This window comes from Puma concolor, chromosome E2 (assembly GCF_028749965.1).
Source record: "Puma concolor isolate L17-30 chromosome E2, mPumCon1.1.hap2, whole genome shotgun sequence".
In the NCBI taxonomy this organism is placed as follows: Eukaryota; Metazoa; Chordata; class Mammalia; order Carnivora; family Felidae; genus Puma; species Puma concolor.
Window position 1 is genome coordinate 13,443,733 of NC_141681.1, and position 27,567 is coordinate 13,471,299.

General features: G+C 39.0%; 1 protein-coding gene across 1 annotated transcript in view; it reads left to right on the plus strand.

Moving 5' to 3' along the window:
• GLG1 (golgi glycoprotein 1) overlaps positions 1 to 27,567 on the plus strand; it is a 152,350-nt gene that overhangs the window by 96,906 nt on the left and 27,877 nt on the right. Inside the window, exons 3-11 of the mRNA XM_025920609.2 lie at positions 4,933 to 5,019; positions 8,385 to 8,600; positions 14,270 to 14,473; positions 15,188 to 15,259; positions 16,172 to 16,355; positions 19,788 to 20,002; positions 24,047 to 24,168; positions 25,596 to 25,697; positions 27,275 to 27,428. Of these exons, the coding sequence (XP_025776394.1) occupies positions 4,933 to 5,019; positions 8,385 to 8,600; positions 14,270 to 14,473; positions 15,188 to 15,259; positions 16,172 to 16,355; positions 19,788 to 20,002; positions 24,047 to 24,168; positions 25,596 to 25,697; positions 27,275 to 27,428 (1,356 nt within the window). The remainder of the gene's footprint in view (positions 1 to 4,932; positions 5,020 to 8,384; positions 8,601 to 14,269; positions 14,474 to 15,187; positions 15,260 to 16,171; positions 16,356 to 19,787; positions 20,003 to 24,046; positions 24,169 to 25,595; positions 25,698 to 27,274; positions 27,429 to 27,567) is intronic.

Genomic DNA, 27,567 nt, shown 5'->3' on the forward strand with positions numbered 1-27,567 from the left:
GCTGTGAAGGAAGCTTTTTGCTTCACCCTCCACACCCAAAACTTGTCATTATCCCAAATACCTCAGATACATCGCATCTTCTCCCAGCCAGCAGTACATGGCTTTTAACTGGTCTGCTAATCTCCCCTCGTCTTGCCCTTCTCTGCACTGTGACCAGAGTTAAGCTTTTGAGTTCTCTGGTTAAAATTGTTGATTAGCTTCCCATTTCTTGTGAGGTAAAATACGCATTCTTTAATGTGAGCTCTAATACACAGTGTGATCTGACCCCTGCCTGCAACCTGCCAGCCCCAGCTTTCATCCCTCAACTGCAGCCGTTCTGAACTGTGGATGTCCCCAGAAGTTATTATTGCGCTCTCTGTGCTCTCTAGCTTTGTACTCCTAGAACCCCAATCTCCCACCTGACAAAATTCCTTCTTATTCTTGGGGATCAAGCCCAGTGTAACTTGGTCTTTGCTTCCCACACCTGCCCTTCCTCCACATTCACTGAGCTGTATTCTTCCTTTGTATTCCCATAACATCTTCTGCATGCATCTGGTATCAGATTTATCACACTGTATTTTTATTGCTTATTTTCTTCTCAGTCTGACTCTTTCAAATATTTTGGCTCCTATGGTTGAGCTCCTTGAATGCCGAGATGGTGGCTTTTTTCCTTCACTCTTCTCAATTTTGTCACCTCGCTGGATTCCAGATTATAGCAGTTACTCAATATGTGTCTGGGTGAGGGAGATGGGTATGTAGATGAATTAAAAGTGAACATCTTATGTTTAAGAAAGTTGAAGCTGAAATGCATTCTGCTAACTGATAGCACTTATTGTCAGTTGCACTTATTTTTCTTAGTTGATTATAACCACTCAGGAGAGGACATTTATCAAGTATGGTATGAGTAATCCACTGTCAGTAATGAAGTGTGCAATGTGTGTTTTCTAGAGGAAAAGATACTGGTGGCTTCGTGTGCTGAATTCCCTTTCTTTTTTTTTATTTTTTATTTATTTATTAAAAAAAAATTTTTTTAACGTTTTATTTATTTTTGAGACAGAGAGAGACAAAGCATGAATGGGGGAGGAGCAGAGAGAGAGGGAGACACAGAATCGGAAGCAGGCTCCAGGCTCTGAGCCATCAGCCCAGAGCCCGAACTGGGGCTCGAACTCACGGACTGCGAGATCGTGACCTGGGCTGAAGTCGGACGCTTAACCGACTGAGCCACCCAGGCGCCCCCGAATTCCCTTTCTACTTAGAGTAATAATCATTACTAGGTCATGTTAAAAATAAAAGAGCAGGGGGTGCCTGGGTGGTTCATTTGGTTAAATGACTCTTGATTTTGGCTCAGGTCCTTATCTCACGATTCGTGGATTCATGCCCCAAGGCGGGCTTTGTGCTGACAGGTTGGAACCTGCTTGGGATTCTCTCTATCCCACCCCTCCATCTCTCTCTGCCCCTCCCCCCCCAAATAAATTAACTTTTTTTTCTAAATGTTTGTTTCTTTTTGAAAGAGCACGAGTAAGGGAGGGGCAGAGAGAGAGGGGGGTGGGGACAGAGGATCCAAAAGTGGGTTTCGTGCTGACAGTAGCAAGTCCCTTGTGGGGATTGAACTCAATCTCATTGATCCATGAGATCATGATGTAAGCCAGAGTCATGCTCAACTGATAGAGCCACCCAGGTGCCCCAATAAATAAACTTTAAAATATAAAAGAGCAGGAAATAGATTAATGGTTGCCAAAGAATGGGAGCAGGAAGGATGAGGAGTGACAAAGTGAGTGTAGGGTTTCTGTTTGGGGTGATGGGCATGTCCTAGAATTAGAAAATGGTGATGTTGTACCACCTCTGAATACACTGGAAACCACTGAATTGTACACTGTAAAGTGGTGGCTTTTATAGTATGTGAATTCTATCTCAAAGTAAAAGAAAGACAAATAAAGGATGAGGGGTGCCAAATTAAAAGTTAAAGACATTTCAGAAGATCTAAGTGATTATTTAAATGGCTTTGACAAAAAATCAGTTTCTAGCCCATCATAGCACATCTGAGTTTGCATAAAAGCAAGGAAGCAATCTGTGGTTTGTATTTTATAATTTTTCTGTCATTTCTTGCTGTTTACTCTAAATCCTTGAGCTATCAGACAGCTTTTCTTGCTTGCTTGTTCCTTCCTTCCTTCCTTCCTTCCTTCCTCTCTTTGTCTTTCTGTTTTCTTCTTTGTCTTTCTTTCTTTCTTTCTTTCTTTCTTTCTTTCTTTCTTTCTTTCTTTCTTTCTTTCTTTCTTTCCCTCTTTCTCATTCTTTCTTTCTGAAAGAAATGGCATTGAGTCAGCTACAAGTCACTCAATAAGGAGGGAAATTTTTAATCTATCTTTGGTTAGATATACATACAGAATATTAGAATGTTCTTAATTTTAAAAGAAGAATGTTGCTTTAATTTTAAAATATAAAATTTAATGACCAAGTAGTACGGACTGAATTAATAGATAATTGTAAAATATGTTTGTCTAAATTCTGACCTTGTCTTTTGATTCACTGGATTCATCTTTGCTTGTGAGGAACCAGGAGGCCCAAGATTTCTTCAGTTAGAGCTAAGCTTCTGTTATACCCCTTCTCAGTTTGGCCTCATATGTCCTGTTGTTTGAACTTGTCACTCATGATGGTATAAGTTTGTTCTTTTGTATGTCTATTAAACAAATATTTGTTGATACCTATGTGTTCCATCATTCCCTCTTCAGGGCACTTGGCATACACTGTGCTGAACAAGGCAGAAGTTCATCCTCTTAGAGATTTTGTTATAGATGGTGGCCAGATTCTACTCCTTTTTTTCCTGAAAACTCACTTATTGATGAGAGTCGAGAGATTAGAGCTTTTTGCTGGCTTTTTTTTTTTTTTTTTGTGAGAAGAGCAGAAATCCCACTCGTTTTTCATGTTTTATTTATTCAAAAAATTTTCTTTAGTACTCCTATGCAGAATTAACTGCTTATTTCTGTATTGTTCCTAACACAGGTTATATAAGACTGTTCTCCTTCTAAAAAGCAGACCTGGTCATGTCATTCCCTTTCCCTTTAGTGACTCCCTGTTATTCTCAGGTTGGAGCTCAGACATAGCTTACTAGGGGTTTATGACCTGGCCTTGGGCTACCTCTCCAGAGTCAGTCTTCCATTGGACTCGCGTTCCTCTGGCATGCCCTGCATCACTTTCAGTGAGCTTCTGTGCATCCTGTTTCGTTTACCTAATAAAATAGTCTTCTCCTTACCCCTTTACTATGGCTAACTGCTTGTCTTTCAGGTTTTATCTTAGATAGCACTTTCTATGGTAAACTTTACTGGACCAAATGCCCCAACGCAGTCTCGGGTACTCCTTCCCTGTACTGTTGTGGTACCTTGTGTTGCTGTTAATCAAATACTTGCAGTACTTTGCCATTGACCATAGCCACCACTGGACAGTCTTTGTCTTTCTCCTGTTTTAACTCCCAGCTCCTAAAACGGTACATACTCAGGACATTTTTTTCTATTTCCTGTAATAGCCTATGAAGACCTTGAGTTTAGACTTGCGTGGTAGATCATAAGTGCTAACCAGATGTTTGAGTGAATCAGTGAGTGATTGATTGCATTGTTTAGTCTTGGAGTATAGGAGAAAGGCTTGTGAACTGCTTCTCCCTCCCCCAATCTCTCCATTTTCAGCATCATACAAAGTCCCTGCTCTGTCTCTCCAGCTGAGCCTAGAATAAGGGCTCCTTTGGGCTACTTTTCAGAAAATGAATCATATATTGGAAAAATTTTAAGTAAAGCTGCAAAGCTAAGGTAATATTAAGCCCTCACCTGTGAACAGTAATGGCTTTAGATATTTTGCAGTTTAAAACATGTCAAAACAGTTGTGTAAAGTAGACCTTATGGTGTATATGTCAAGACAAGGGAGAATTTTAAAGGAATAAAGATAGGAAAGGAATTTTAAAGGAATAAAGGAAACTAGATTCTGGGCATCTCTCCTTCATAAAACTGATCTATGAAAGCACCGTGGATTGTGAAATCTGCAACTAAAGCTACCAAATCTGAGCTTCAGGGTTATACTTTTAATAGGCTTAATAAAATTTAGCTTGTACAACTTTATTAATGTTTTCTCTGAAAACCTTACCAGAGATTTTAATTGCAGTTTTTTCTTGACTTAAAAAAAATTGTTCTTAAGTGAAAAAATAAACAAGTATGTCTGAGTGGTAATATTTTATTTTGTCTGCACATTTTTTTAAATGTTTATTTATTTTGAGTGAGAGGGTGAGCAGGGGAGGGGCAGAGAGAGAGGGAGACACAGAATCTGAAGCAAGCTCCAGGCTCTGACCTGTCAGCACAGAGCCCGACATGGGGCTTGAACTCTCAAGTCGAGCTATGAGCTCATGACCTGAGCTAAAGTCGGACCAACTGAGCCATCCAGGTGCCCTTGTCTGCACATTTTTTTAAAGAGAGAGAGCATGTGTGCATGTGCCTACGTGAACCGGGGAGGCCCGGAGAAGAGAGACAGAAAACCAAGCAGGCTCTAAGCCATCAGCACAGAGCCTGATGAGGGGCTCAGACTCACCAACTGTGAGATCATGACCTGAACCAAAAGTAAGAGCAGGACACTTAAGCAACTGAGCCACCCAGGTGCCCTCATTTTTTTTTTCCTTTTATCTGTAAACAAAATGACATTTTTATCTTACTTTTCTTTTTCTTTTTTTTTAAAGATTTAATTTTTTTAAGTCATCTCTACCCAACGTGGGCTCAAAGTCACAACCCCAAGACCAAGAGTTGCATGCTATACTGACTGAGCCAGCCAGGCACCCCTCTTACTTTACTTTTCATTAACTGAATATGCTTTTATCTGACTCTGTGTAATGGACTTTTGTCACTTACGGTAACCATTGATGGAAAATTTCATACTATTTTAACTGCAGTGTTTTGTTTGTTTTTTTTCTCTTATACCTAGTTGTTGTGGAATTACAAGCTGAATCTAACTACAGACCCCAAATTTGAATCTGTGGCCAGAGAGGTTTGCAAATCTACCATATCAGAGGTAGGTTGTGACAGAATTTTGTGGGTATTTAATGGCTTAGAAGAGAAAATTACATCTGTTGACCAGACCAGTCATTAAGGGAGGAATAACTGACTCAGTTACTTTACTTTTCTTGGAATTCACATCTACATGGTCTGAGAGAGGCCACTGCAGTGGGGAGTATAACTAGCCTCCTGTATTCACCTACAGTTACAGTAGGACGCTATTGATTCAGACACATTGGAAATCAGGCTCCGTTGGTCCCCAGATGGAGGACACAACTGCTTCTGTCATCAGTGCTGCGGTCACACTTTTTACAATCTGCTGATGTCTGAAGCATATCAAAATGGTCTCCCCAAGAGGCTTATCAACGTTTCTGAGTTACACGTTTGGATCAATTGGACCACAGAGGCATATGCTTCAAATAATAGGAGTTAGCATTAAAAAGGTTTGTGGAAGGATTGTGTATGTTGTTATAGTTAGATGTTGAGTATAAAAATAAAAATAATGAAAATAGTATAGCACTGTATGGGTGCTAATTGGGGAAACTTTTCAACTGTCTTGGTTCAACAAATGATATTAGTGAAAATTGTGGTATTGAAATTTTTATTTTATTTTTTGGAATCAGTGATAAGAATTTCAAAAAGCCAGAGATTTCTGCATACTGAAGTATAAGAATCACAAAGAACAGTTGCTGTTTTTCCACCTCAGAGTTAATAATTGTACATTTTGCAACATCTAGATCTGCCCTCAAACTACCCTACTGATGACTCAATTCAGGACCACTTTCTTAGCTCTAAGGGTTCTTAGCAGGACCACCCTCTTCCATCCAGATAAGCCCTGAGCTTTGTTCCTCAATTACATCATTACGGGACCCTGTTTAGAACCTGTTTGCTTCCTCACACCTTCTAATACTGGATCTGATATGTTTTATTCTTTTCAAGCAGTTACCCTTCTTCATAGTTACCTTGGGGCTTCAGAACACAATAGCGTATCTTTGAAAACATTGGGCTTCGGCTTTAGTATTGCACACCTCATAGTCCCTTAGCTAGCTATATGGTTAGCTGTTTATAGCACTTTGATTGCCTTGTGGAAATTTTGCCCAGAGTCTCTGCATATTCATCAGGAAAATTTCACTCTTGGCTGGCTTATAAAAGATATATATACGTATAATTGGTTTTCTTATAATGGGTATGTAATGATGGTTCTCTTGTAACCTTTTGGGGTGTTGTGGTTTTGTCAAAGATTTCAAGTAAAAACCAGAATTTATCCCTCCCTAGGAGGGAGATTATACTGGAATCAGGAAAATTAAAATCAGGAAGAACCTAATTGCCCACAAAATGTTTTATTCTACATCTCTCTCCTATCTTCTTTCTTGCAATCCTATTTGCAAGGAGAAAAACAGCATCAGAAGAATACCTGCAAATTGCAAACCAAACTTATTTACTCTCTGTAGTTGAAGCAAATACTGCTTGCTTCCTCCTTTCCTCCTGCTTCCCTCCTGCTTCCCTCCTGCTTCACGTCAAAAACAGAGTGACAGCAGCATTTTTCTAATGGCACCTTATGAATCTGCTCCCCAGCCACTTCAGAGTTTACTCCCATTCATAAATATGTTGATGATTTATTGCGGTTCTTGCTGTTAATCTTAGAAATTTTCCTTCTGTCTTATTAAACTTCTAGCCAATGGAATGGCTGAAGGAAAGCATAATCTTCTGAATCAAACACCATGCCCTATTGTAACTGGTGGTGAACTAAAATACAAATAGGTACTCAGTCTCTGTGCTTCAGTAAAATCTCAAGTGATTGAAGCTAAATACACATTTATTTTCTTATTGGGGCTCCAATTCAAAATGTGCTCCTGGCTTTTCTTCAGATTTATAAACTTGATTGCCCAGTATAAGGGCTGTATTGAACTCTTGCACTTTATTAAATTTTAAAACCCAGGTGTCTGCCACTAGTTTTGTGTTCTTACACAGGCTTTTCATTGGTTGGATTACAAATGCCTTCCTTTCACTTTTGAAACTTTTGTTTTACTCAAAACAAAACAAGCCTTTTCCTGGAAATACATTCATGACCCTCTTTTTTAGGCATCTCCAAAAAAAAAAAAAAAAAAAAAACCTCAGGGTTAAGTTGAAAGAGTTGCATTCATCTTGATTGTTGAAGGTCTCTGCTGCCTCTTGAAGACAGAGTGAGACTATTTACTTAAATTCTCAAGTTTGCTTCTTTAAAAGTAAACAGTCTTCTGTCTTGAACAGAGTGTCTGACTTGATCTGGATTTGATACAAGAATTAGACATGAAGAGACCTAGTGGGCTATAGGATGATGTGTGTGTGGTGTATTTGTTTTGCCCTCTATACATATTTACGATAAGTGTGATAGTAGAGAATGGTCTCTATTGGTTTCAAAAAACCAGTAAAACATTCTCTTCTCATTTATAGTAAAAATAAACATTTACATTTGGGCCCCTTACTCTTGTCAAAACTACCATTTTTGTTTCTTTTTAATTTCTTCAAATGCAGTAGGATTTTTGCAAACAACTTTCCCCATTTTATAATTCAAGCTTACAACCCTATAAGTAGATTTTACTCTTTTAGGACTGAATTTCAGCATTTTTTGGCTAGTTTGCTTCATTAGCACTTGTGGTTTGGGATGCACTTTGCAGGAACAGTAACCATGTGGAATTACTCTGTGCTTGATCCTCTAGAACATGTTGTCTAAACCACCCAAATTAGATTTGCAGTGGCCTTCCCCTTCTCAGACTTTTTGCCAGACTGCACTGAGCATCATTTTAAACATGTTTGTGTTCCAGACCACAGTGGCGAAGCTGGGACTCTACTAAAGTTCAAAAACACATGTCCAAATCCACAGTTAATTCAGAACACATTAATGTCATGTCAAGAAGTAATATTATGCCTTCCTGCCTCCCTCCTTTTGGCCACTAGGTTTCCCTGACAGTAATGGTTTGCTGTGTAGCTTGACTTGGGACATGGTACTAGACTTCACTTCTGCACCTGTTTTCCAGACCTGTTTCCCAGATTAATCTCACTGTCCATTGCCTTCTTTGCGTGGATAAAGGAACTTTTCAGTACAGCCATTCTGAAGCTGTAGATGTTAGAAGCTCTTTTTATTTATATCTCAATAAAGCTGAAATTGTAAAAATTTCTTGCAAAACACATTTAGCAGGTATTTCCTAGAGAGTACAACAATCTGAATATGGCTGCCACTATTTTCTTTAAAATAAATGTATTTCTAAGTGTTTTCCTCTTTTTCTCCCAAATACAGAGATGGGAAATCAGTAAGAAAAGATCACACATTCTCTCTTTTATAAAAGTTACATGATAGGAAAATAAAATACTTGTGTAAAACAGCCACTTTCTTTGGAGCAGATTAAAGAATGTGCTGATGAACCAGTTGGAAAAGGTTACTTGGTTTCCTGCTTGGTGGATCACCGAGGCAATATCACTGAATACCAGTGTCACCAATACATCACCAAGATGACGGCCATCATTTTCAGTGATTACCGTCTAATCTGTGGCTTCATGGATGACTGCAAAAATGACATCAACATTCTGAAATGTGGCAGTATTCGGCTTGGAGAAAAGGTATCTGCTATACTGGCTTCACCAAAGGGGTCCTGCAAACTTGATGAATGTAAAGTGTTGTATAACTGGCATGGGAAAAATTTAGGGCTGGAGGTGGCCTTGAAGTAGAGGTCCAGACAGCCCTCAGATCTAAGACTCGTTAACCTGTGAATGCATTTCGTTTGTTTGTGTCTCAGTATGGGGAAGCAGAGGAATTAATATCAGCCAAGAGTAGTGTCATCTTCAAAATACTAAACCACTTGCCGGGTACCTGTATTGTTCCTTGCCAGAGCATTTTGTTGTCTGTGGGCAAAGTGGTTGGATTAGAAGAGACTTGAATTTTCTACCCTTTCTTTGCAAATACCTTATTGCTGCTATAAAAAAAAAAAAAAAAATTACTTAGTAAGCACACTGCTACAAAAGAAGATATTTAAATATTAGAAAAGTTTAAGGTACATAAAGGTACTTTAGGCTTCTGACAGGAAAGGTACTCTATAAATGTGATCTGTTATTATCTTTCTCTCAAAAGAACTAGTTTTAGTAAAGATAGGAAAGAAAATAACTACCTAACTAATTTCTTCTTTCTTAATTATATCTATCTGGTCTTCCTTTTGTTCCTTTGAATCTGTTGTCCAGGAGGTCATAATGGAGGTTTGGCCAGGTTTATTCTGAATTTGTTGGCTCAGCAAAATGAAGGAAACTCCTGAGAAGTAACAGCTGCCGAGGGAGAGGTGGTCTGAGGCATATGTCTGGCATCAGCTATTAATTGCCACTGCTCATTAATCTGCTCTTTAGGAAATATGATAGAAAATAAAACCCCTTTGTCGCTTTGCCCTCTATTTGTTCATTGTCCCGTGGTTTGCGGGCTTCTGTCACTGACCAAGGGGGCCTGGTGTTAGAATGCCAGAGCTGCACACACCAGTTCATTGGAAGCTTTTAGTGCTGGTTCTTACCTGGCTGTCACCAAATACCTTTTCCTTCCCACCAGCACAGGGCTCTGGCCCTTTCACAGGGCACCTCTGAGTCAGTCTTGAAAGTGCTGTGAATTTGGCATACAGCTTTTGGCAGCTAAAGAAAGGCCAGTTTTAATCAAGAAGGCAGATTTTTTTTCCTTCCCAGCAGACTCTAGAAATGGCACAAAAGCACTTAAGCTACCCTAATTATTCAGGAAGCGCCTCTGCCTTTATTTAGGGTGTGAGAGATTATTTCCAGTTCCATATCTCACTCTTTTTAAAATCTTCACATAAGTGTCCTAGACACATTTTTTTAGGAATCAGTGATGACACTTTTCCATATTTGTGATTAGTGGTCCACACCATAGAGTAGACCATTACGATTCATCTCTCTTTGTAGTAGTTTTTCCTTTTGACACCAAGGTAGTTGCCGTTTAGCTTCCCTCCCCCTGGCAATCTGAATTGTCAGAATAAAACCTGCTTTCAACTGCATATATGAGTTACTAAGTTTCAGTGACTGAGACGATCGCAGAACACAGTAGTACTAGAGCCCAAAGACAAGACGGTGAGGACTATTTGCCCAGCTTTGTTAAAATAACAGAAACACTTCTATGGATCATCAGGCTGCGCATTTTTGTCATGGTTATCTTTTGCCATACCTACTGCTTAGGTGAATTTCTGTTTATATCAGATCCCTATCCTAGCATCAAAGACTTTCTTCTGTATTTCGAGGACAAGAAGATGGATTCACACCTGCACTCGAAAAAGCATGCTCCCTCCTATATAACCCACTCTGGTACTGCAGCCAAGTTTAAAAAGGAGGGAGGCAGGTCTTTAGCCTTTCTTGGCTTTTCTAAATGGTAGTTTCCTTTTCTGAAGCCAGTTATTTAGATATGCAGATTATCCTGAAAATTAATGAATCAGCTTCTGACCACAGAAGAAAATAGGCTCATTAGTTTCATATTTGCCAATGAAGCTTGCAAATTCCTCTGTGACTGGCTTTGAACTGACTTCCTCCAATGGTCAGAGGAAAGGGGTCATGGTTAATCTGTACCCTGCCTCTGTATGAATATAGAAAAGTCATGATTTTAAAACTATTATTTTTTTCAAAATGTTAGTATATATAAATTTGAGGACAAAGATTACGAATTTTTTTATAATGTTTATTTTTTGAGAGTGAGAGAGCATGAGCAGGGATGGAGAAGAGAGAGAGGGAGACAGAGTCTGAAGCAGGCTCCATGCTGTCAGCACAGAGCCCGATGTGGGGCTTGAACTCACAAACCACAAAGACCATGACCCGAGCCGAAATCAAGAGTCGGATGCCTAACTGACTGAGTCACCCAGACGCCCCAACAAAGACTATATATTAATAACATTTTTTTCTGAACACAGTTAAAATGAAAGGGCAGATCATCTGAAGAAAAAGCACGGTGTATCATCCATTATAGGAACTTAATTAAGGAAATGTGCCACATTATTACTACTTTTAGACTTTTCATTCAGTAGTTAAATAATTTTATCATTCCCTGCTTTTAACCAACTACTTTGAATATGTTTGGACGGTCTTTTTCTCTCTTTGTCTAGTAAGGAAGATCAAAGAAGACACCAAAAATATTGAAATAGAGAATGGTTTATAGCAGAAATGAAAACTGAGTTCTTCCCTACCTTTTTGAAATTAATGTTATTTTTCTCTGTTCTTAAAAAAAAAAAAAAAAAGGACAAGGTTTATGGGGAAGAAAAGATACTACCTATCAAATTGCTAAAAACTGATCAGGACACTTAGCAGTAGTTTTAAGACCTTTGTCTCACCACAGAACTTTTAAAGTTTCATTTTAAGTCCATTAGCAAGATCATTTGTTACTCAGTGTTAAGCCTATATATTAGTAACGTAACCTTTTTTAACCTAAGTAATTTTATTTTCCTGTCAATGATGTGCCACTGTGCAGTTTTCCTCCCTTGCTTTCATTCTTATTCTGGAATTAGCCATACAGTCTTCTTTTCAAATATTTACATACATTTCAGTTATAAAAGTAAAACGGGCTAGACTGAAAAGCTCAGAGACTCTGGGGGAACCAATAAGAATACTTGAAATATCTTTATTTGAAAAAATTGTCTATCTAAAGTTAAGATGAATGAAAACCTCTCATGGAGATGATGTTATAGCCCAGTACCAATATGTGGTGCTACAGTTGCTATAATTATAATTAAATCTTAGATTCCTTAGGGGGTCTTAAACCCTGATGCTGCTGCCTTTATTTAAATCCAAGAAGAAGCAAATGGAACCATTAGGAAATATAACAGCCCTAAATAGATAATCTTACTGATGGCACATTTAAAACCATTACAAACCCTGAGTATACAGGGAAACACTTAAGACTCATTACACGGAAGTCATTTCTTTACCCTGTGACCCAAGACTAAAGACTAAATATAAATCAAGAGTTGACTCTCAGGGGGCGCCTGGGTGGCTGAGTCGGTTAAGCATCCAACTCTTGATTTCAGCTCAGGTCATGATCTCATGGTTTCATGAGTTCAAGCCCCGTGTTGGGCTCTGTGTGCTGACCATCCAGAGCCTGCTTGAGATTCTCTTGTGTCCCTCTCTCTCTGCCCCTTCCCCGCGCACGCACACACGCACGCACACACACACACACACACTCACTCTCTCAAAAAAAAAAGAGAAAAGTTGACTATCAGATTATTATTTTCATGTTTATATGATTAAGACCTAGTTGCTAGCAGCCACCTAATTAAGTTAATGGGCTACTCAACTTTGGTAAAGGATCTTGTTTTGTTTTATAAAATAAAATCATGTTTATAATAATCTTTTATATACTGTGAATAGTAAGTGACTGAGGTTTCTGGCCAAGCCTTTGTTATCATAGGTTTGTTTCTCCTTTGGAAAGTAGAACATGTAGGCCTTGCTTAAATGGGCGCTAGTCAGACAAACCTGAGTATCACTCATGATTTAGGAAGAAAAAATGGGCCTTATTCCAGATTTCTGGGGTTTGTGTCAACTTTTCTCTCTGTCCTTATCTTTTTGTCACTTGTCTCTTGGAGTTTTGTTTACCTATTCAGAAGTGCCCTTTAAAAAACCTTCTTGGTCCTCTTGGGTTTTTAAGCATGGGATAAAATCATGCAGCTAGTGAGCAAGGTTCAGGTACAGATAGAGAATAGGAGGCATGAGAATCTGCTAGTAGAGTGTGTTTCCAAATCTTTTTTGGGTCAGTACACCTTTTGAAAATTTAATGAAAACTGTGAACCCTCCTCAGGAAAAATCTAAAACATCCACATATAGATTATAGGATATCCTAGAACCCCAAGGTCTGGAAAAATAAATGATGGACTGTTAGCTAGGCACCTTCCCTTCTGCAACTCAAGACAAGTTGATAAACTCTAGGCCTGTATTTACTCCTCTGCACAAGAGGTACCACAGGTCTTATCCCCTCTCCACAGGTATAATGGAAGACAACTTGGACATTTTTCTGGAAATAATTTAGAAATTAATGTGCTATATAGAACAAATCGCATTACAACAAAGTAGAAAAAAAAAACCACAATTTTTTTTGTTGAATTGAAATTCCGCTTAAAGTAGATGCTTCCCTGCTTGTTTTAGGAATCGTTTTATTATGTACAGATGATTTCATAGATATGGTATTTTACTCTAACAAGATTGTGTGTATAAATAAAATATAGCATATACTTCCTACTGGTTGGCTTGCTGTATTTATGGTTATACCTGTCACGTTTTTGAGCCATATCTTCAGAGTATAGCAGATTAGGACTCCTGAATAAAAAATATTTAGGGGAAATTTCTCGTATTTTTAGTGAATGGATGCTTGTGGTTGCCATGGGGATGATGCAATGCACAATTAAAGATAATTGGATGGCTTTAGGAGAGCTCTCAAAAGCAGTTTGTATAGAGGGTGGTAATCTCATTAAATCTCATTAGGATAAATCCAAAACATCAAAGTGAGTATTACACAATAAATTGTACATATTGGGGTCTTTGTGGACAGTATAGAGTAGAAAAATGAGAAGGAGGGTCTCTGTAACATCTTTTCTCAGTGGATTTTGTGGTTTGCTTTTTTTTTTTTTTTTTTTTCCAACTTGACTATTGGGGAAATACCTCACCTTTGAGGTAGACGAACAGAGATTTCTGCAGTGTTATTTCAACATTGACATGAACCACAATCAGAACGTGGAGCTAATGTAAATTCTTAAAATTTTTCTGACATTTTAAACTAAAGAATTCAGGTTTCTGTTTCTTTCTTTTTTTTAATGTTTATTTTTGAGAGAGAGAGAGCGAGAGCTCATGTGCAAGCTGGGGAGGGACAAAGAAGGAGGAAGACACAGAACCCGAAGCAGGTTCTAAGGCTCTGAGCTGTCAACGCTCACGAGCCCTGAGATCATGACCTGGGCTGAAGTCAGACACTTAACCAAGTGAGCCACCCGGGCACTCCCTCAGGTTTCTATTTCTAGTGCTAACTTAACTATACTTAAATCTCCCAGGATCTCTCTTTCCATTTGTAGCGTGCAAGTATTCCATTGTAACAGAAGACTGTTGAGGACATTTTCTGTAACTTCCACAGGGTGGTTGGTTCCCACCTGATTTCTCAACAGAACGTGAATAAGCCAACTATATATTGAATTGAGAATTTTTTTTTTTAAAGCAAATGATGTTTATTTGAAACTCATTGTGGTGAGAGTTTTACAATATTAGTATCCTTGCTGTTTTAGGATGCACATTCACAAGGTGAGGTGGTATCATGCTTGGAAAAGGGCCTGGTGAAGGAAGCCGAAGAGAGAGATCCCAAGATTCAAGTCTCTGAACTCTGCAAGAAAGCCATTCTGCGGGTGGCTGAGCTGTCCTCAGATGACTTTCATCTAGACCGGCATTTATATTTTGCTTGCCGAGATGATCGGGAGCGTTTTTGTGAAAATGTGAGTCAGCTCAGAAACTGTTCTTCTCTTTAAAATATTTTTTAATACTTTAGTCCAAAACAAAATTAACCACACACTCTCCCGTGCACATAAGGCACTGAAAGGGAAGGTAGAGTTGGTCCCAGGATAACAGAGACTGATGGAATCCTGTTCATACCTATTTCGTGGCTAAAACTACCATATTACATGTTACTTGTTTTGGGCTAAGATAAACAAAACAGCAGGTGGCTACCTTTTAAAATGAAATCCTTGATTGCTATCTGCAGACCTTATAGAAAAACTTGCTAACATATGAAATGGAAGAGTCTCCATTCTTACAACAAAGAACTGAGAGTAACTTGTGTACATTTCCACCCTCTGCTGTTTTGAATAAGCAGTTTTAGCCATCAGAGCCACTGATTATGAGTTTTATTGGCTCCAAGAATGTAAGAAGAGACTGACAAGACACTTCTCTTGGTTCCCTGATTAACATTATATCTGGGAACAAAGGACAGTAGCCAAGCATCATGGGAAATTTTTTTTCATCTTTCCTGCAATCACCATTTTCTTCCAAAGGCCACTAAATGTTATAAATGGCTGAGCCATTTGTTCAGAAGTGCTCACCATTGTAATAATTTAACAGGAGGTTCTGTATAACGTTGTGGATAGGGCCCAGCATAACTACTCAGCTGATTGTTATCATCCTCATCATCATGTGTATGTTCCATCTTACAGACGCAAGCTGGTGAAGGCAGAGTGTATAAATGCCTCTTTAACCATAAGTTTGAAGAATCCATGAGTGAGAAGGTCAGTATTATTTTGAAATACACCAGTATTTTATTCATTTCTTAAAAGTTTTCTCAAGTCCTCTCAAATAATATTCTTATAAACTCATTACCAGGATATAAATGATAAAGCTTACCCTTTTCAGAGGAGAGACATTTGGCTTTCAGTAGAGAACCAAAGCATATTTTGCTTAAGCCCAGAAAATGAAGCCTTGTGATATCTAGATACCGGGAAGCCAGTTGAGAATCAATTTTGGAAGTAAAGTTGGAGAATTTTGTATCACGGTCACATTGAAGCCAGCCTCACATACTCAGGAAGTTTAGGCTAACCAAACCAATGTGCTTTGCAGGTAATTAGCTATTTAATTTTTCGGCAGCTGTCTCATTAAGCATTCTCATTACCATTAGTCTGCTGTTCCTGGATAAATGCAAGAATCTTTTATGACTTTTAAAAGAATAATTATTCTTGGTTTTGCTCTCCTGCCATTTACTGTCATATGCAGCTGAAGAAATGTTTCATTTCAGTTGCTTATATAATTCACTATTGAATAATTATATTTTAAAAGCATAGAATGTAACTTACAGAGTGCTCTGTCAGTTGCCACTTTGATTCTTGTGAAATTTACTTTAGGGATATTGTTGAAGAGGAAAAGCATACTTTGTCAAGCTAATGTATTAGAATCTACCAAGTATGTTTTTAGGTACTGTTGCAGCAACAATCAGAAATTCACTGTAGATTTCCAAGGGTTTCTCCATCCATTTATCCCTGCCTCTTACCCCAGCACACTTGTGTTCACTTTTAGCCAAACTTAAAGGTAGGCATTTTGGTAACAACTGCAGTTGTTGACATACCCTTGACCACGAGCCTCTGCTTGTATGTGTGAGCAGCCGAACCACCTGAGTGGTCTTACTCTTTGCTACACTCTTTATTCAGTGTCGAGAAGCACTAACAACCCGCCAGAAGCTGATTGCCCAGGATTATAAAGTCAGTTATTCATTGGCCAAATCCTGTAAGAGTGACTTGAAGAAATACCGGTGTAATGTGGAGAACCTTCCACGGTCTCGGGAAGCAAGGCTCTCCTACCTTCTGATGTGTCTGGAGTCAGCTGTGCATAGAGGTAAGAATTAATTTCTTTTTCTCCTTTTCATTCCTTTTGGATTCACATTCTAGCGTCTCTTGTACACGTAAATGTTAATTTCCTCCTGTATTTGCCCTTCTGAGTTTACATGTGCCTTGTGACTCAGGAGCCTTTGTTTGCAAGCATAACTCCTGGAGCTGAAGGCTTAGTATCCCTAAGCCTTATTAAAGGCCTCTTTCAGGGGCGCCTGGGTGGCGCAGTCGGTTAAGCGTCCGACTTCAGCCAGGTCACGATCTCGCGGTCCGTGGGTTCGAGCCCCGCGTCGGGCTCTGGGCTGATGGCTCAGAGCCTGGAGCCTGTTTCCGATTCTGTGTCTCCCTCTCTCTCTGCCCCTCCCCCGTTCATGCTCTGTCTCTCTCTGTCCCAAAAATAAATAAACGTTGAAAAAAAAAAAAAATTTAAAGGCCTCTTTCTCTTAGCTCAATAATTGCCAATTTTGTTTTTCTTTACATGCCAGCTTTTTTTTTTTTTTAAGGTATATGTCTCAAATCCAAATAGTTTAATTTTCATTTTAATTTTTTTATTTTTTTATTTTTTTTAATGTTTATTTTTGAGACAGAGAGAGACAGAGCATGAACGGGGGAGGGTCAGAGAGAGAGGGAGACACAGAATCTGAAACAGGCTCCAGGCTCTGAGCTGTCAGCACAGAGCCCGACACAGGGCTCGAACTCACGGACCGCGAGATCGTGACCTGAGCTGAAGTCGGACGCTTAACTGACTGAGCCACCCAGGCGCCCCTCAAATAGTTTAATTTTTAAAATGCATATTCAACATTTTTAGGAGAGTCATAGCATAGTAATTTAGCGTATGAGCTTTGGGTCAGAGAGGCATGGCTTTAAATTAATGGCTCTATCACCAAATTTAAATTAATGGCTAAGTGACCACTGTTAATATTTCTTAATCTCTCCCAAACTCATTTTTCTTTTTCTCTTTTAAGGTTTTTTTTTTTTTTTTTTTTTTTTTTTTTTGAGGGAGCGCAAGTTGGGGAGGGGCAGAGCGAGAGGGACAGAGGATCAGCAGCAAGCCCGATGTGGGGCTCTAACTCACTGCAAGATCATGACCTGAGTCGAAGTCAGACGCTTAACTGACTGAGCCACCCGGGTTCCCCACAAACTCATTTTTCTTATCCAAAAAACATAAATAATATTTATGGTGGGTTCTTATGAAGATTGAATGAGGTTATTTGGAATAGTACTTAACATTCAATAAGTGATAGGTACTGTTATTGTTACAACATCGATGATACTAAGAAACTGAACAGTAGGGGTGCCTGGGTGGCTCAATCAGTTGAACTTCCAACTCTTGACTTCAGCTCAGGTCATGATCCCAAGGTCGTAGAACTGAGCCCCACATCAGGCTCTGCACTGAGCATGGAGCCTGCTTAAGATTCTGTCTCTCACTCTGCCCCTCTCCCCCACTCACACTCTCTCTAAAAAAAATAAATAAATAAAATAATAATAAAGAAACTAAGCAGTAAAAGAAGAAGGGATTGACCCCTTAGAACCACACTCATGGTCTGTTGAGTCCAAAAGTCAACCCCTGAAAAGGAACCAAGAAGGTCGTATAGAAGATGAGGGTTGTCTTTCTGAATATTGGCTGTAAGCTGTAAAAATTAAATTCCTAGCTCTTATTAAATAAATGATGCTGGGACAGTTGGTTAGTGATTGAAAAGATAAGGGGAAAAATCGATCATTAAATAAAATTCGGAACTTTTTGGTGATTTTTTTTTTTCCCCCATATCTGGATAGTGAAAAACTCCTAAGCTTCAAAGCCATGGAATAGCAACCTGGGACAATGCATGGTCTTGGGTTGAATACCAAATAAAGGACATTTTGGAGACAAACGGAGATTGTTGATTATGGTGTGGATATTAGATGAGATTGTCCTAAAATGGAAAGGTAGAGATTATTGACTAGTACAAGAATATTGTGAAACAGTATGCATAATATAATCTAATTTTGGTATTTATAAAAGTTGATATTCTTAAACTGCAGATTAATAAGAAACACAGGAAGACTCAGTAAATACACTGCCAAAGGCTATGTGAAATAATTCAGAAAAATTACACCAATTGCATAATATTAAAAAGACTGACCATATTACGTGTTAGTGAGAATGTGGAGGAACTGGACTATCTAATGCTTCTGATGGAATTTAACATAGTACAACAGTTTTGGAAAATAGTTTGCCAAATTCTTAGAAGTTAAGCATACATCTACCATATGACCCAGCCATGTGCCCAAGAGATATGAAGGCATATATCCATATAAACTCTTACAATTGAGTGCTCATAACAGCTTTATTTGTAATAGCCCAAAACTGGCAGTGACCCAAATGTTCAACAACATTTGAAGGAATAAGGAAATTGTAGTCTGTCCGTGTCATGAAATAATATTACTTAAAAATAAAAAGGAGTGTGCTGTTGATACATGGATGAATCTAAAAATAGTTTTGTTGAATGAAAGAAGTTAGACAAAAAAAGAGTCTGTACTGTCTGACTCTGTTTATATCAACTTCTAAAAAGTAGAAACTAGTAAACTAGTCTGTAGTCACAGAAAGCAGATCAGTAGTTGATAGGGGAGGGGCTTAGGTGGAGAGGGAGGGAGAGATTCTCAAAGACCATAAGAAAAGCTTTTGGAGTTGGTGGATATGTTCAATATCTTCGTTGTGGTGATGGCTTCAACAACGTATACATATGTCGAACTTCTCCAATTGTACCCTCTAAAAATACAGTTTATCTTATCTTAATTACACCTCAGTAAAGCTGTTTTTTAAAAAACTTTCTTAAGATTTCCCAGTTGGCATCTTTTAGCTCAACGAAGGGGGCTGAAGAGGCTGTAGTGAATATTTGAAGTGTAGTCTTTTCTACAGGCTTTAACTGTGCATACCAGTAGGGGTTGTTCTTAGCTTTCATTGTTACTCTAAAAGTTACCTTATTAATAAGACTTCGATGGAGAGCCTGGGTGGTTCAGTCAGTTAAGTGTCCAACTTTGGCTCAGGTCATGATCTCACAGTTTGTGGGTTCGGCTCAGAGCCCGGAGTCTGCTTTGGATTCTGTGTCTCCTTCTCTCTCTGCCCCACCCTCACTTGCACTCTGTCTCTATCTCCTTCAAAAATAAGTATTAAAAAAATTTTTTAATAAAAAAAAAATAAGACTGCCATCGGCACAGCATTTGCATTGTTAGTTTAGTAGTATAAAATCTGTATAATGCAGAATACTGTCAAGATAAACCCTAGTCTCTGAAGTCTCAAACTCATTTTATGCTGATGCTTGCTATATCCTAAGCTTTTCAGTCTAGCTAATAGCATAACTGGTATTATATTCTAGAGGAAAACATGTACTTTTATGTGTGGTGATATCTGATTGTAATGCGCACCATCCATAATGTCGTGACTTAAATCCTAACTTAGGACGACAAGTGAGCAGTGAGTGCCAGGGGGAGATGTTAGATTACCGGCGCATGTTGATGGAAGACTTTTCTTTGAGCCCCGAGATCATCCTGAGCTGTCGGGGCGAGATCGAACACCACTGTTCTGGATTACATCGAAAAGGGCGAACTCTGCATTGTCTAATGAAAGTAGTTCGTGGGGAAAAAGGGAACCTTGGAATGAACTGCCAGCAAGCGGTAAGGAAAAATTTTCTACTGCCATTTGGAATGTTCTATTTTATCGGCTGAGTCTCCTCCTGATGCTGTCCCAGCTTCCTTTATCTAGATCGTTTGTGGCATCACAGTTAACACTGGGCACTAGGAACCAGACACAGAATATTGTTCAGGCATACCTTAATAAGAACGTGGAATTTGCTGCAGAGCAAAAGTTTGAATTCATAAACAATAAACGGAGCTATATACTTAAAGAGATAGGTAAAATGCATTGTTTGCTGGAGTTTTTAAAGGAAAGTAACTTGCTAGATGAAATTTCTAAACTCAGAACTAAGGCAAACCAGGTTCTGGTAAATTAGAAAATATCCTGTACCAAAGGACGATTTGCCTTTCTCTCTAGGCTTAATTAGATTGAGGCTGAAAAAGAGCTGAAAGGAATTGAAAGTTTCTAAGAGTTTGTTGTTTTTTGTTTTTTTGTTTTTTTAAAAAAATTTTTTTTTTCAACGTTTATTTATTTTTGGGACAGAGAGAGACAGAGCATGAACGGGGGAGGGGCAGAGAGAGAGGGAGACACAGAATCGGAAACAGGTTCCAGGCTCTGAGCCATCAGCCCAGAGCCCGACGCGGGGCTCGAACTCCCGGACCGCGAGATCGTGACCTGGCTGAAGTCGGACGCTTAACCGACTGCGCCACCCAGGCGCCCCTGTTTTTGTTTTTGTTTTTATTAATGTGCAGCATACTGTGAGTTCTTGGCCACATGGATCAAGAGAGCGTGTTATTTTCAAAATGACACCATCTTTCTTGTTACACCAGGGGCAACTGTGCATGGAAGGGTCTTTCTTTCTCTGGCCCCAAACTGTACATGAATTCTATAAAGATATTTGGAAAAGATGAGTGTACTTCTTGGGAAGATAAAGTTATTCCTTTTTTCCCCCTTTTTTTAAAGATAAAGTTATTCTTGATCTAGGGTTCATGAACAGTTGAATAACTACAGGTGAGGGGCATAATATAAAGTTAACAAAATACTATAGATGCAGTGCATCTGTTTCATTACCATTGTCCACATTTATTACTTTTTACTGAATAAGAGTCTTTGAACCATTCTCGGTACCAAATGGAACAGTGGTACCCTGTACAGTGTACCCCATACATCTCTTAGGACGCACAAAAGATACCATTTAGCTTTGTATCCTAAATTAGGGAGTTGAGTTTCTCAGTGAAACTTTAGAAAACCACAATTCAGTTGTTTTTTGTTGTTGACATTTTTATTAAAAAATGAGTATTATAGAAAACCAGAATTTGACAATCTGAAACACAAAATGTCCATAGAATTTTGATGTGGAGTAAAATTTCATCTTCGCTTCTCTTACTCACCCTGACCCAGAGTCGAAAGTAAATTATACATCCAGTGGTGGAAAAAATAGACAAATATATATATATATTCTCCAGAATCCCGAACCCAGCTAGAAGGAAGGCTTCAGGAATCTACTGTGGTTTTAGTTGGAACATTGTGGTTCTTCAGGAACAATCCTTGCTGGTGATTGTCCTGGGAAACCTCTGTGACAATATGTGTGCTTGGACCTCAGACCAAGAGTGAATCAAGACATCCTATACTTGAAGCTCATCCTTAATGCAGCATGTAAAGGGGAGGGAGTTGGTCAGGAATAAACCTCTTTACTGAGGCTACACTTATACCAAAGTGTACAAAAAAAACACAAAATAAGTTGGTTTAACTTAATTTCACACCATCTACCTCCAGGGCTTTTTGAAATTTAGCTTGTTAAAAACAACTAGTGGCTCATCTTGGAAGGTAAATACGGACCTCCCGTCTCACCCTTTTTGTCTAGAAGAAAATTTCTCACAAGCATTTCCCCAGTTTTTTCCTAAGCAGTCAGGGGCTGGAATAGATACATAATCACGTAGCGATTTATGTTCATAGTGTTTGTTTCCCACACTGCTGTCCCTGGGCTCCAGAGTGGCAGTGATCCCTTGGGCTGTTAGCCCTCTAGAATCTGTAAGGCAGTCATTGTCTCCTTTTAGGAGCTGCAGTCTGGTGTGTGCATTTTGAATTCTCAAAGTTTGCCTGTCACTTATGGATATTTAACCTGTACAGTTCTTGCAGAGACTTCCAGATCCCCATGATACTTAAAACTTCCCTCAGAAAAAGATGTAAATATTTTGGTCTTTGTCAGCAAACGTTACTACTAAAATTGATGATAATCTTCCTATCAGCTAAGCAGAGCATTTTGTAGCTTCTCCAAATTGCCACCGACAATTGGTATAAATAACTTCCTTCCCAGAATATTGAAAATCTTTTGTTTTCTTTTCTTTTTTAATACTTTTTAAAACATTTTTCTTTTTTTTAAGAGAGAGAGACAGAGTACAAACAGGGGAGGGGCAGAGAGAAAGGGGGACAGAGGATCCAAAGTGAGCTTTTCGCTGACAGCAGAGAGCCCAAGGCAGGGCTTGAACTCAAAAACCACTAGATCATGACTTGAACCAGTCAGATCCTCAACCACTGAGCCACCCAGACGCCCCAGAAATCTTTTCTATTTCTCTCATCTTGATTGTTGACTTTTTAGGATAGATAGAATTGGGATTTTCTTTCTTCATTTCCTTTTGATCCGTGTTCTCTCCCCCCATGTGTGATGGGGTCAGTGCTTTCGTATGAGCCCCTGTGGGATTGTAGGTCACATGTATGAAGATCAGAGAAGACTCTCCTCCAAAGGCTAAATCTGTGACACAGAAAGGACTTTAACTTGGAAAATCGGGAACCCAAACCAGAAGGATTCTAGTTTTTAAATTTGTTGTCTGTTATTTAAGATTCCCACCCCAAAACACCATCTGCTATCCATCTGTACTAATAATGATCTTTTACATGTGTAAAATGCTTTGCAGTTTATACATCCTTCTCTTGTATATGACTCTTTCTTGTAATTCTTCCTCAGTTCAAGAAACTGCAGCTAGAGGTTAATCATGACCATGTTCTCAAAGCTAATTTCTGGCAGAGCCAGAACTATTAATAGAACTCAGGTCCTCTGATCCCTAATTTGGAGTTTTTTCCTCTGCCCCAACTGCTTTCTCCTCAAAGACCGGAAAAAAGAATTAGAGGCCCATCTTCTCATGCTCTCACTTTATTCCATGACAGAGAATGGACCAGGCAAAAATAGATGTTAAAGAAAATACTCTCATTTTCAGCTGTATAATGACAAGTATTTTTTTTTTTTTTAACATTTATTTATTTTTGACAGAGAGACAGAGCATGAGCAGGGGAGGGGCAGAGAGAGAGGGTGACACAGAATCTGAAGCAGGCCCCGGGCTCTGAGCTGTCAGCACAGAGCCCATCCCGGGGCTCTAACTCACAGACTGCGAGATCATTACCTGAGCCAAAGTCGGATGCTCAACCGACTGAGCCACCCAGGCACCCCAACAAGTATTTTTCTGGATATGTATAATGAGCAAGTTCTGCTTTACCTCTTCATTGTATAAAAGATAATTGAGGAAAAATGGAAATTATAAGTATTGCATTCTTGTTTTTTTAATTGATATTTCTTACAAGTTAAATGAAATCTCACATTTGTTTTTAATAGTGTGGAGCATGCTTGTTTTAATGCCAATGTATTGGCTGCATAATCCAAATTCTAGATTCTTACGACCAAATTAGGTCTCTGACTGGAAATGTCTTCTCTTTACCCTTGTCCACTCAATTCTGGCTTGGCCGTGAGGGTCAGATTTAGCAATCTGATTAACAAATAGGCAGATATGAGGGAAAAGGCAGGCTTTATATCGTAAAGAGCTTTTGTTTTGGAAATGTCCAGAGATGGTCCAGACAGGTAGACAAGCAATCCCCACAGTAGCTTAAACAGAAAAACTGAGGCTCAAGATAGAGAAGCCAGTTGGAATGTATTTGACAGGAGCTCTTATGCTTGGCCAGTGACAATTGTTAATTGTTAAACTTGTTAACAGTACATTGTGATATACCAGACCAAGTAAATATTTGAAAAGATGACATTGCTCTTCCCTCATATATAAGAGATGTTCCTCTTTCTTTATTTTCTTTTAATCCAGCTGCAAACACTGATTCAGGAGACGGACCCTGGCGCAGATTACCGCATTGATAGAGCTCTCAATGAAGCTTGTGAATCTGTTATACAGACGGCCTGCAAACACATAAGATCGGGAGACCCAATGTAGGTTATCTTATTTGTAGTATTTATTTACATTGTATTGTATTTGGCAGTGTAGTGCCAGAAACATTCCTTCTAAACAGAAACACATACCAACTTTTGATAGAACTAGTACTGGAGCCCTTGGCTCTGCCTCATCCATGATGTAGAGACACCGAGACCCAGCATTGTGCTGATGTTCACTGACTGTGACCGAGCATGTATGGGCCTGTGCATTAAGTCGCTGAATAATCTGTTTAATGGTCAAATGAAAACGAGAGAGAAACACTCAGGATAAAGTGACACATTACTTTGTCTCTGTAGTTCATCCTATTTGTATATTGACTCATTGTATACATTGGCTACTTGATAATTATTAGAAATTAATTAATTCTAATTGAAGTAAAAACTGTTGTGGTTGGAGGATATAATCATGAACAAAATGAACTCTGAAGTTGCGTCCAAGATTTAGGAAAGCTATAAAATGCTATACTAAAGTATTTGAATGTCATGCAGTAGTTTTCTCCATGTGATGCACAAACTAGTTTTAAAACCAGGTTGCAAGTAAAGAACAGGTTTCCCATTCTGCACAAATCCTCATAGCCTGCAGCTGGCAGTAATCAACAATAAAATGAATGCAGTCTATATTTGTCATCATTCTGTTATGCATACACTCCTGCTGTTCATGCTATAGCAGGGGATTAAAAAAGGGTATTCTTCTTTAAAGTTTTTTATGCAGTTGGAGGAGGTAGACAAACACAGTGAAGACTAATTAAGAATATTTACCAATACAAAAATAACTGCATTGAGCACGAGGGGTCAAGGGAGAGGGAGGGAAGGAGAGAACTGCTGTAGCTAAAAATCATTTGAAGAGACTATCAATTAAATGCAACGTGTGGACCTTTTCTGGGTCCTGGTTTGAACATATAAAAAGGCATAAGAAAATTGGGAAAAAAATTGAAAACTAACAGGATATTACCTGACATTAAGGATTTTAAAAATTTCTTTTCATGGGTTACAGTATTATGTTCTCATAGAGAAACATGCTCAAGTATTTATGAATAAAATGATAAGGTATCTGGGATTTGCTTCAAAATACCAGCAAGGGGGTGTAGAATTAAAACAAACTTAGCCATACGTTGATAAAGTTATGGGAAGGGAAGGTGGCTAATGTGTGATTCTTTACTTTTGTGTGTGTTGGAGAATTTTCACAACTAACAGTTAAAAATAAAGCAGCTGCACACAGATCTTAAGTAAGCTGAGTCCTAAGTGCTAAGTGGTCCTGAAGTTAGAAGCCATAATCATTGTCAGACTGATTTGAGTTATTCTCAGAAAAGTAAATCCCTGATTGCCCTCAAAAATAGCTCAATGACTTTTTCTACAGACCAAGGAAATATTGATGTGAGAATTCCAAACCTGTTGCTACAGTTTCATCCCTGTTTTATTCCCAGGATCCTCTCGTGCCTGATGGAGCACTTGTACACGGAGAAAATGGTGGAAGATTGTGAACACCGTCTGTTAGAGCTGCAGTATTTCATCTCCCGAGATTGGAAGTGAGTATTTTGAAGCCAGAATCAAGTGTAAGCCTCAGCATGTTCTCCTGTGTAGTCAGTATCTTTTGTATTATTTGAAATAACCGGTAGGAATATGTTTTTAAGTTCTGGGATAGCTGACACACTCCAATCCCTTGAGAAACCTTTCTTGCTTTCAGAATAGTATCTCAAAGCCGAGGCAGCCCCTGCAGGTCTGTCCCCGTGTGCTCCCATTCACTACTATTTTGGAAGTCAGAGTCAAATGTTTCTGATACCACAAACATCTATCCTGGAAGGACTTGGGCGCCTGTGGGGCAGCAGAAGCATCTTCAGATACGTTTCTAAGAAGATACTAGTGCATTTTAATTTTTATTGATTTGTGCTGGATATGGAAATTTACTTTTATTCCTTTAACTATTCAAAGTTACTGAATTTTCTATCTTAAGAGGCTCTTATCAGTAAGGGACAACTTGATTCTCTGATTCTCTTCTCATCCTGTTAGTCAAGAAAGGAGGGGTAGGGGACGAAATAGAAGAAGGATCTGTGTTGCAGTCAGAATCACTGTAACTTACTGGCTGCAATGCCCTCCTCTTTTTGTGTCTCAGTTTCCCTTCCACTTCCAGAGCAGCCAAGACCCGACAGCTTGGGAAGCTGGCTTTTCCTGCCGCACCCAGGCTCAGCTCCTTCCTGGCTCAGTTATCTCAACCCCTGGAGTTTGGTCATTAACTTTTTCTAGTGATTGAATATGTCACCCACAAACTTTACTGGGAAGTGATTATTCAGAAGGTTCAATGTATTTTTATTTCTGTGTCCTCAGATTAGCTCTGGAAAGGACTACAGAAAAGTACATGGGAATTTCTCTGTACTTTCTCAGGCCGTCTAAGCCCGAGTTTAGACTCAGAGTCTAAACTCTGTTTACGTAGTTTACTGAGTTTACTGCCTTAATCAAAACTCTGTTTTTCCTCTTCTGTAACTCCTTTACCCATGATCAAAAAAATGCTTCACAGGCCTAAAAGCTACTCATTAAGTATTAGCTTTTCTCCTCCCATTCACTAGCTCTCCCCTAAAGTTGACATTATGATGTGGACAGAATTAAGCATCTATTGGTCTGATTTGGAGAAGCTGCAGGCTCATTGCCTTAATCCATTGTCTCCAGAGTCAGAGTTAAATGTCAAGTTTTTTAAGTTGATAAGCATATTCAGGTAAACTAAAAGTGGAACTGCCTTAGCTTGCATGGGAGGAAGAAGAGTAACAGTTTTACTGGAAAGGAAGTCGAGTGAGGGATTTTGTTTATCTTGCCATTTCCTGATCCTATTGAATCTAATGTATCAGATAGGATTGAATTTCACACTTAGAAAAAAAGTATTGAGTGGAAAGTTGTGAATTGCCTGGTGATAAGCTACAGCCCTTATTTTCTCATTTCAGCCTGGGCGCGTTAGTGCTGAGTCTGCTGTTGTAATGTTGCGCATCTTACATAGCTGTCTTGGCCTCTTTGAGGTAGAACTTAAATCTTCTGTGCCAAGGTCAACAGACTTCTACAGATTGACCACTGTGTGTTCCTGAAGAACAAAATTCAGGAATATCTTTTAACTTTATAGGCTGGACCCTGTCTTATACCGCAAGTGCCAGGGAGATGCATCTCGTCTTTGCCACACCCATGGTTGGAATGAAACCAGTGAACTTATGCCTCCCGGAGCTGTGTTCTCCTGCTTATATAGACATGCCTACCGCACGGAGGAACAGGGCAGGAGGGTATGCATTCTATACTGACTTCATTTCTTCTTATCAACCATTTGTTTTTTTAGTTAGTTTGTTGTATTGTGCTGACTTCTGTCATTGTAGGAAACTTTGTTTATTAGTATATCTGGCAGGGAGGGGTTGCTGCACTACT